This window comes from Mus pahari, chromosome 5 (genome assembly GCF_900095145.1).
Source record: "Mus pahari chromosome 5, PAHARI_EIJ_v1.1, whole genome shotgun sequence".
Classification (NCBI taxonomy): Eukaryota; Metazoa; Chordata; class Mammalia; order Rodentia; family Muridae; genus Mus; species Mus pahari.
In genome coordinates, this window is record NC_034594.1 from 163,675,734 (window position 1) to 163,685,666 (window position 9,933).

The window sequence follows — 9,933 nt, forward strand, 5'->3', positions numbered from 1 at the left end:
CCTGACTTTTCTTGCCATTGAATCTCTGGGTTCTGCTTTTCCCTAAAAAAAAAAAAAAAAAAGAAGGAAGAGGAGGGGGAGGAGAGGAAGAACTTAATATTTTTATCATTATAGTTTCCATTTGGAAGATTACACATAAATCCTAATTTCAAATGTTTAGTTAGTTCTGAGGCTGCAGAGCTGGCTCAGCAGTTAAGAGCACTTTCTTCCACCTGATAACCAGAGCTTGGTCACCTGGACCACATAGTGGAAGAGAACTGATTTCTATAAACTGTCCTCTGATCTCCTCACACATGTATTCTGGCATATGTGTATTATGCAGGTACAAATACAAACAAATAAATGTAACAATTGGTTTTTTAAGAATAAAAAAGGTAAATAAGTAGACCTAACTAAGGTCTGGTCCTGTTTCTATAGTGAAGTCAAGGATGTGAAGTAAGTGGGTCCTCTAGTTACATGATATGCTAAATTCCTTCAAATGTAAACAATTTAACATGAAAACATGTTACTGTGGTATGTTCTCCAAGCTGGGCAGTGGTAGCACACACCTTTAATCCCAGCACTCAGGAAGTAGAGGCAGGTGGATCTTAGTTTGAGGCCAGCCTGCTCCACAGAGAGCTATAGAACAGCCAGGTCTACACAAAGAAACCCTGTCTTAAAAAGCAAAAACAAAACAAAACAAAACAAAACCCAAAAGTTCTCTAGAGAAACAGAACTAATAGAATATATTAGTTATGGATGCTCAATTGGTTATGGATACTAAGAAGGCCCAGAGTTTTGTAGACTGCAAGCTGGACACCCAGGAAAGCCAGTAGAGTAGTTCCAGCCCGTCTGAAGGCTGACCATTCAGGAGCCAATGTTATAGGCCCTAATCCAAGCCTGAAAGCCCTACACCAGGGGTCCAATAGTGTAGGCCTTCATATTGGTACCAGTATGAAGACCTGCAAACCAGTTATGTAGTTCTGAACCGAGTCCAAAGCTTAACCTCAGAAATTTAACCATGAATAGTAAAGAACCACAGCTATAGCCAGTAAAGCGAATTCACTGTGGTGAGAATATGCAACTCTAGACATCATATGCTTTGCAGAAGATTATAATCTGTTTGATGACTGGGTATCCTCCACTTGTCTCTCTCAGGGGTACCAGGTATTTTCTGTGTGGGGTAGGGGTGAAATTTAGGGTCTCACTGTGTGACCTGACTGTACTTTGTTTTGTAGACAGGGCTGGCCTTGAACTCACAGATACCCACAGATACCTTCCTGAGTGCTGGGAGTAAAGGCACGCACCCCTATGGCAGCATTTTCCACTTTGAAGTCCCTTTAAGGTCTAACAAAGCATCATGGCTATTCTTTCTTTAATTTGTATTTTGAGGCATGGTCTTACTGTATAGCCCTTGCTGGGCTGGAACTCACTTGGTAGACCATGCTGGCCTCTAATTTACAGAGACCCACCTGCCACTGCCTCCCTAGCGGTTTAGTTAAAGGTGTGCACCACTGTACCTAGCAGTATTCAATATGTGTGTTGTTAACACATTAACAGTGTGGGTTTGTTTTTTTCTTTTTGTTTTTGTTTTTTTTGAGACAGGGTTTCTCTGTGTAGCCCTGGCTGTCCTGGAACTCACTTTGTAGACCAGGCCGGCCTCGAACTCAGAAATCCGCCTGCCTCTGCCTCCCGAGTGCTGGGATTAAAGGTGTGGGCCACCACGCCCGGCTGACAGTGTGGTTTTTATTGTGATATTTTCATGCATATACATAATATATTTGATTCTGTCCCCCTCTGGTATCCTCCCTGAGACTCACTCCCACTGATTCAACTTCTTCTTCCCAGGTAGCTCCCTTCTCCTCTCATATCTTTTTTTATGTGTGTGTGGGGTGTGTGTGTGTGTGTGTGTGTGTGTGTGTGTGTGTGTGTAGCCTAGTGAGTTTCATTAGGGTTGGTTACAGGAGCCTAGAGTAAGGGATTGATTGTTTCAAGAGCACAGACAGCTCACCAGTGGCTACAGTGCTCTCCTCCCATCACCCATGAGCTGTGGAAATCCTAGAGGAGAGTGGAACCTCATGAGCTTAGTTTAGTTTTATTGAAAATATTATGCCTGAAATATCAAACATCTTAGGGCTTATGTTTTAATTGACTATTGGTTGAGCATAGCTGTCATTGATGATCATTGTTTGATCTGAGCCAGCATGGATACAGAGCCTATAATCTCAGCACTTGGGAGATAGAGCAGAAGGACCAGGAGTTCAAGGCCAGTCTGAGAACAAGGCTACAGAATGAGACCTTGTTCAAAACAAACAAGCAAATAGCTATCGGGTGAGATACTGTCTCAAAGCATGAAGATTTATTTGTTTTATGCATAGGAGTGTTTTGACTACATATGTGTATTTGTACCTTGTGTGTGCCTGGTACCTATCTCCATAGGCACTTAGAAGAAGGCATCCTAGAACTGGAGTTATAGATGATCATGAGCTACCACATGTTACCCAGGCCTTTCGTCAAAATTTAACTTAACCTCAAAAATTGTGGAAAAACTATAAAGTTGGGTCAGTGGAGGGAAGGTACAGGGAGATTTTTGTTGTCTAACTTACAATTGCTTTAACTTTTGAACATAACTAAACTTATGTTACTTAGACAAAACATTTTTAAAGTTCTGAATCTTACTTTTCTAGACAGCGCTCAGTATCTTTTCCATGTCCTTCACCATGAGCAAACATTCAGTCCCTCATTTAAACTCAGCCAATGGTTCTTCAAAGTCAAGTACTTATGTATTTAACTGGCTTGCTTTTCTAATCCCTCTGTTAGATAATTAGCTTCATAAAATCAGGAGGGACTGTTAACATCAGACTCTCTCTCCGTGATTGGCCTCACTCACATATGGGAGACTACCCACGTATGGGAGTATTGGAATGACTGAACTGAGGGCAAATCACGAAGTTTGTCAGTTCAAGTTTCATAGTCATGATGGCTTAAAAATTCAAATATACTAACTCAGATGTGAGAGTCTATCTATAAGCTAAACATTTTATATCTTCTTTAAAGTATAATCTCATGGAGTATTCTTAGATAGGATTTTATGGATTTGGGGGAAATGCTTTTTATTTAAAAGTACATTCTAGGATATAGATAATAAGAACTTTCATTGCTTAAATACTGACAAGCTTGTTTATCATTTGGTTAGCTATCTATTGGAACTGTAAAGGTTTATATCTCCTAGGTCTAAGGTTTTTTTTAATGGAACACTTCACAAATTTGTGTGTCATCCTTGCACAGGGGCCATGCTAATCTTCTCTGTATCGTTCCGATTTTTTTTAGTTTATGTGCTGCTAAAGCGAGCACCTAAGTTTATTTTCTTAACTTTCCCAAAAGCCTTTCTTATTTTGCTACGAGAGAACAGGTATTAATACATTTGATCCCTCACTATGTTAGAAGATTACTCATTTTAATATTTTAATCCTGTGGTAACCCAACAAGCAGGGTAAAGAAGTACCCTGCTCCTGAGAGGGCGTGTTTGGTCTGCCCTCCTGACCAGGTTTTAGTTAAGAGAACATCCAGGCAGCTCTGGGCAGATGGTAGGGTAAAGTCTTGGTCCAAACGCCACCCTGCTTTCTGTGCCAATCCCTTTTAAAGTGGCAGATAATCCAGAAATCACATTGTTCTTTCAAGAATTCATTTGTTAAACCCAAATTTTGCTGTTTAATTCAGTCTTATTTTTTTTTTGTTAAGATTTATTTATTTATTATATGCAAGTACACTGTAGCTGTCTTCAGACACTCCAGAAGAGGGCATCAGACCTCATTACGGATGATTGTGAGCCACCATGTGGTTGCTAGGATTTGAACTCAGGACCTTCAGAAGAGCAGTCAGTGCTCTTAACTGCTGAGCCATCTCTCCAGCCCTCAGTCTTATTTTTAATGTTAACATTCTCCTCATAAGAATATAGACTACTTAAGGCCTTATGGCTCCTGCTAACACATCCTTGAGTTAATATGGCCTCATTTTAAATTATCACAAATTAAATTAATCTTATATAATACAGCACATACTACAAATGTTAACTGATATGATTCAACATCTTTTTTATCTCTTTCCCAAAGAATACCTAATCAGTGATAATCACTGGTCATATGACCTTCATAGAACAGAAAACCCTGTGATTGATTTGTGCTGGGTCTTAAAGGGCAGTGGGTAGAATTTGATAGTGAGAGATCAAAAGGGTAGGTGATAGATGTCTTGTGAAATAGTTACTGTGAACAAGCAGGGATGTGAGTTAGAGCACACGTACAGCACCATTAAGTAATTGATCTATAAGAGAACACAAAGGGAAGCTGTAAGAGTAAAGCTAGAAAGTTGGTAAGACGTTGTACACACAGGGCTGCCTGGGTGTTCTCTTGACTAAAACACGGCCAGGAGGGCAGACCAGTGCTTCCTCAGGAGCAGTCTGCTTCTTTACTCTGTTTGTTACCTTACCATGGGATGAAAACACTAAGTTACTTTCTGTTGCCATGATAAAACATTCTGGGCAAAAGTATTCAGAGGAAAGGGTTTGTTGTTGTTTTGTTTTGTTTTTCTCTTCAACTTTCATTTCCAGGTCATGTTCCATCATTGAGGGGAGTCAGGGCAGGACCCTGAGTCAAGACTGCTTGCTATTCCATACAGCATCACCTCCAACCTGAGGATAAACTCATAGCAAGAAAGCTGCTTCTTGTCTGGCCTATGCTCCCTGGATTCATGCTCAGCTGGCTTCTTTATACATTCCAGGCCTACCTGCCTGAGGGATGATGCCACCCACAGTGGGCAGCATCTCCCCACACATCAGTCATCTGTCCAGACAGTCCTTTACTGACACACCCACAGGCCGGTCTGATCTTGGCAATTCCTCAGTTGAGGTTCCCTCTTCCCAGGTGACTCTTTGTTGTGTCGAGTTGACAGTAAAAGCTAACCAGCACGAATACCTTAAAAGTTAGCCCAAATATTTATGTCTGTAAATAACGGAAAGCCCAGTTCAAACAATTATCTTCTAATAATCAGGGAATTGGCTCACATAACTGACATCCTTCCAAAACAGGGCCAGCTCTGTGACATGGTTAACCTCCCAGCTCAGGCTTCCTGTGTAGTGCTGCTCTTCTCCATGAAGTGTTGGTTTTAGTCTTACCAATGGGTGGCTGAGAAATCCAAGAGCTCATGTTGCCATGAAAAATAAAGACAAGTGACAAAGTAGACTTAATTTTTCCAAGAAACTCTCTTAAGCTCCCCTTAGGCTCTAATATAACTCGAGTTATCATCTCATCCTGACTGGAGCCTATTGTACCTGAAAGAACAGTGTCTGAGGGCCGACTCCTGTAGCTTCATAACAGGAGGGTACTGGGGCTGTAATTGGTTAAGTGGTGGCATGTTTGCAACTTTTGCTTTGGGTAGCACATTTTTTTTAAATCTAGAGAATCCTAATATTTGGATGCTACTTTGCAGTAGAAGTAAAATTACTACTAATGCTACAGAATCATGTCAAGAAATACTATGTTATCAGAAAGCTAAACCTCAGAAATTTATAGCACCCTTCACTTAAAAGTAAAACCTAATTTTTTTCAGTTTTAATTTTTAGTTTTAAGACATACCTTCGTACAAAGACAAAGTTAATGGCATTTTAAGGCTATTTACATTGGAAGAAAGAAAAGAAACAAATGACCGACTTGCCTGTGCCCAGAACTGTGCTGACTAAGAATTATAGCACTTTATTCTGCTTGGAATCTGCCACATTCACAGAGCTGTGGTGGGGTTTATATTTGGCCTGTGGCTCCCAGTCTGCCATTTCTCCTTCAGGGATTCCTCTCAGTGCTGCAGCAAGTCTTGTCTTCACAGCTGTGTAGAGGCTTAACCCCTCTCCATTTGTTAACTGAGAACTGTTCCCAGGTGAAAGAATGGCTGTGAAGAAAAGAGGTGTTCCTGTGCTCTTGGAGGCCAGCTCCTCCATTCAGTCACTCCCTAGTGCGGCCAGCTATGACTTGCTCTTCATGTTCTATTCAGAATTTATCATTGGAAACCACCCAGCCATAATAAACAATAACTATGATAGTCAGCTCCGCTCATGGCTAAATCCTGACCTTTACATACACTTTTCTCTGAAGGACATGCTGTTCACTTCCCTGGCCTTTACTTTTACTTCATGGACCACAGTGATGACAGGACACACACCAGAATCACATCATATTACTCAATTATGATTATCCTCATGATTGCAAATATTTTTGTTAAGATTAATGTTAAAATGAAAGCACAAGATTGCTGAACACTAAAAGGGCTTGTACATGGACTCCCAAGAGCTGGGATAGGCTTGTTGGGAAGCAGTGCTGACCATGGTCCACACTAAATGCTAGTTTTATTTCTGTTTTGTTGTTTATTTGTTTATAAAGAGTATTATCCTGCAGTCTGCACTGATCTGAACCTCACTGTGTAACCCAGGCTGCCCTTGAACTAGAACTAACCTTCCTGCCTCTGTTTCTGGAGGGCTGGGATTGCAGGTATGATCCATCACACTCAGCTAAGAGCCTTCCGATTGCTGATTTCTACTTTAAAAATCTCCTTGTTGGGGCTGAAGCCACAGCTCAGGAGCAGAGTGATGACCTAGCACACTCAAAGCCTTGGGCTTGATCCCCAGTATCACAGAAACAAGGCAGGGCCTGGAAGTGAAGAACACTTGTCTTATACCTAGCACTCACAGCATGGTACACTGCAGCTCCCAGCTGTCCATAGTTACAGTGCCAGGGGCCACTGCACTCTTCTGATCTCCACAAGCACACACACGGTACACAGACAGCTGATCAAAACTCCATCCATTTAAAACAAAAGAAATAAGCCAGTATTCTAATTCACTTGGTGAAGCCATCAGTTTTGGCAGACTTTGGTTTTCACTTTCTCATAAAGCAACATGGCTACAGGACATTTTTTGCCTAGCACTTAAATCACTTTGTGTATGTGATTCATGAATAAAGCTAAGTTAGGGTTCTGAGTAATTTTCCCTTCTGAGTTAAAGCAGTTTTTTTTATGTTTTTGAATCTTCACAGGATTTTCCCAATTGGAGATGTGCCCTTGGAGACCGAGGACCTCACCAGCTGGCTCTATCAGCGCTTTATTGAAAAGGAGGACCTCCTGTCCCATTTTTATAAGACAGGTACACAGCCCTTCCCCAGTGCACTCACAAGTTATCAGAGATTCCGAGCATATGCTGCAGATGAGATAAACATCTTTTAGTTATTCTCTTATTTTTAAAAGATTTAGTTTTTAATTATGTGTGGTGTGGGTGTGTGTCTGCCTATGGGTATGAGGGCCAGAGGAAGCCAGAGGCTTCTGAATCCCTGGAGCTGGAGTTAGAGATGGCTGTGATGGAGGTAGAGATGTCCCAGCCTCCTATGAGTGCTGGGAGCAGAACTCAAAACCTTTGAGGAACAGCAGGTCCTCGTTATCCCTGAACTACCTTTCCAGCTCCCTGCTCAGTTATTTATATCAGAAATCAAAGCCATTCTGTAGTTAAGAATTTCAACTTAGAATTTATGGAAAGAAAAATTGGTGTTGTTGCATTCCGGTACTTACACTGTTGCTCATCCTGTGACAGACATGACACAGTAACAGACAGAAGTGTGGTTGTTGGAGGGTGGAATAACAAATGACAGTCATGCTTGGCATCGTGCTCCGATACTTGGTAGTCATTGGAGGTCATCTTAAGCTGTATCTTTACCTGCTTTCCCCTCCCTTTATTTATTTATTCTGTGATGGCTTTGGTTCAGTTACAAGGCCCCATTGCTGTGGTGGCAGCAGATGCCCTTTTCTCGACAGAAAGCAGAAGAGTCAAGGTTACTTTTGTTTACAGAAAGGGCACAGTTTGCTGTTTTCATACAAAGCTGTTTGTCCTAGAGAGGGAAGGGAAATCTATCCTTGCCCCTTTATATCCTCAGTATTCTGTATACTCCTTAACTACAGAGTGGTGATACCACAGGCCTGGGAGATTAAAACAGAGTATCCCAAATTCAAAGCCTCCCTTGGTGAATGCCTGAAACCTTGTCTCAGAATAAAAATTACAACTCAGGCTGGAAGTGTGGCTCAGTGGGAGAGTACTTGCCTAGTATGTGTGAAGCTCTAGATTGAGTCCCAACACCAAAACACAAAAGAAAAATTATAAAGAGAAAAGCACATGAAGGAAAAAGAGAGGAAGTTGGAAAGACGAAAATTAACCTTGGTTGGCACAACCACCATGCTTCACAAATGGCTGTGCTTTAGGCCAATGTGTTTTAGTGCTTAAACACTGGAGAAGGTGTATAAAGGTGGCTGTGGATGGTGGAAGGAATGCAAAGGGCTTAGCAGGCAACATGGATGATCAAAGAGTAGCAAGTCATAATGCCCACCCTCAGTCTCTTGCCTTCTGACATTTGCCCTAAACTGTAGCAACAGTGGTGAGTGTCCTGAAAAGGGCCACCTGTGCACCAGACCTTGGGACTGGGGAGTGCCTCTATGAATTGCTTGTGAGCAGCAAATCCCTTTATAGCCAGCTTACCTCGGGGATTATCAGCAAGGACAAAGACGGAATGCTGAAAGTACCGTCGACTGTACCAAAGCCATGTAGCTTTTCTTCCAGAAAAAGTAGATTTGTTCACTCTGTGCCGTCTTTTTTATTGTAAAGACATATTTTGTAAAGCTTGTTGTATTTTGAGAATGTTAATGTTATATAACTACTTTGTGGCAAAAAAAAAATGCTATTCAGAAATTACTTAATGTCAATTTCACAGATCCTATGTTTGACCACAGTGGAAATGTGAAGCAAAGTACTGGACATGGAGAGTCAGCAAACGTACAGAAAGAAAGTAGACAGGACCCCTGAAGATGGGAAGACAGGGAGCCATGGCTAGAGGGTGGGCCTTGCTTCTGATCTGGGATGGATGCTAATGACAGTCATTCACCCAGTGGGCAGAAGAGTATTTGGCAGAGGTCGGGTTGCTGAGCAGGAAAAGTGTGTGTTAGAGGAAATCCCTGCAAAGTAGGGCAGTTCACAGGAAATCCTAAATAGGTAAACCAAGTCAGCTTGTGTTTCAGGAGGTTGGCCTGGTACTGCAGGGAAGCATATCACTGTTTCTGTCTTGTCTTCTAGGAGCCTTTCCTCCTTCCCAGGGCCAGAAGGAAGCTGTTTCCAGAGAGATGACCCTCAGCAACATGTGGATATTCCTCATTCAGTCCTTTGCATTTTTGTCAGGCTATCTGTGGTACCACATCATTCAGTATTTTTACCATTGTCTATTTTAGGAATTGACTTGGACTTGCTACATAGGAGTTCAGACTTCTTCATACATGTGCATTATTTTACATGTGCAAATCAAAATATATAAAAAGAAAAGGAAATTCAATGGATGGATTAATGTTTATCCCCCTTTGGGATATTTTAAAACTCTACTACGATGAGGATCAGTAATACAATGATGTGCTAATATATTTTAAGAACTTTTCGTGTTTTAAAGAGATACACTCTACCATACATTTACGCAAGCATCACACTGGGAGAAGAGGAAATCATAAAATCATCCTAGAAGACTCGGAAAGAAACTATCGCCACCAGATGCACTTAGTCAGCCCCTGTGACTTGCTTGTGACCTTTAGTTCAGGTTCAGAAGCTATGCTCCTCTTTCCTAGGACAGAGCGCCACAACATTAATGTGTCTACCCTTCATGCTGAGGTACTGGTAGCCTGGAGAGCTGGTGGGCACATCTTGAGGAGTGGCCTCACCATCTTGCAACCCTGGCTAAGGTGCAGCATTGGCATTCTCTGTGGGGAGCAGTGTCCACTGTCCACCTGACATCACTGTGTCCCTTGAAAGGCTAGCTCAGCCCAGTACCATGTTTACATGTGCTAGTGCTTTCCCTTCAGGAGAGGAGAGCACCCACTTTCTCTTTTTGTATA

General features: G+C 41.8%; 1 protein-coding gene and 1 non-coding gene across 5 annotated transcripts in view; one reads left to right on the plus strand and one right to left on the minus strand.

Moving 5' to 3' along the window:
* The window catches only part of Lpgat1 (lysophosphatidylglycerol acyltransferase 1), a 58,344-nt gene extending 48,981 nt beyond the window's left edge, over positions 1 to 9,363 (plus strand). For all 4 annotated transcript variants that reach the window (XM_021197783.2, XM_029538316.1, XM_021197782.2 and 1 more), the window contains exons 7-8: positions 7,056 to 7,162; positions 9,131 to 9,363. In XM_021197783.2, coding sequence (XP_021053442.1) covers positions 7,056 to 7,162; positions 9,131 to 9,282 — 259 coding nt within the window. In that variant the 3' untranslated portion in view covers positions 9,283 to 9,363. The remainder of the gene's footprint in view (positions 1 to 7,055; positions 7,163 to 9,130) is intronic.
* Positions 3,223 to 3,333, minus strand: LOC115064069. Its single transcript, XR_003843936.1, has one exon. It is a non-coding gene; the product is annotated as a U6 spliceosomal RNA (small nuclear RNA).
* Positions 9,364 to 9,933: the final 570 nt, after the last annotated feature.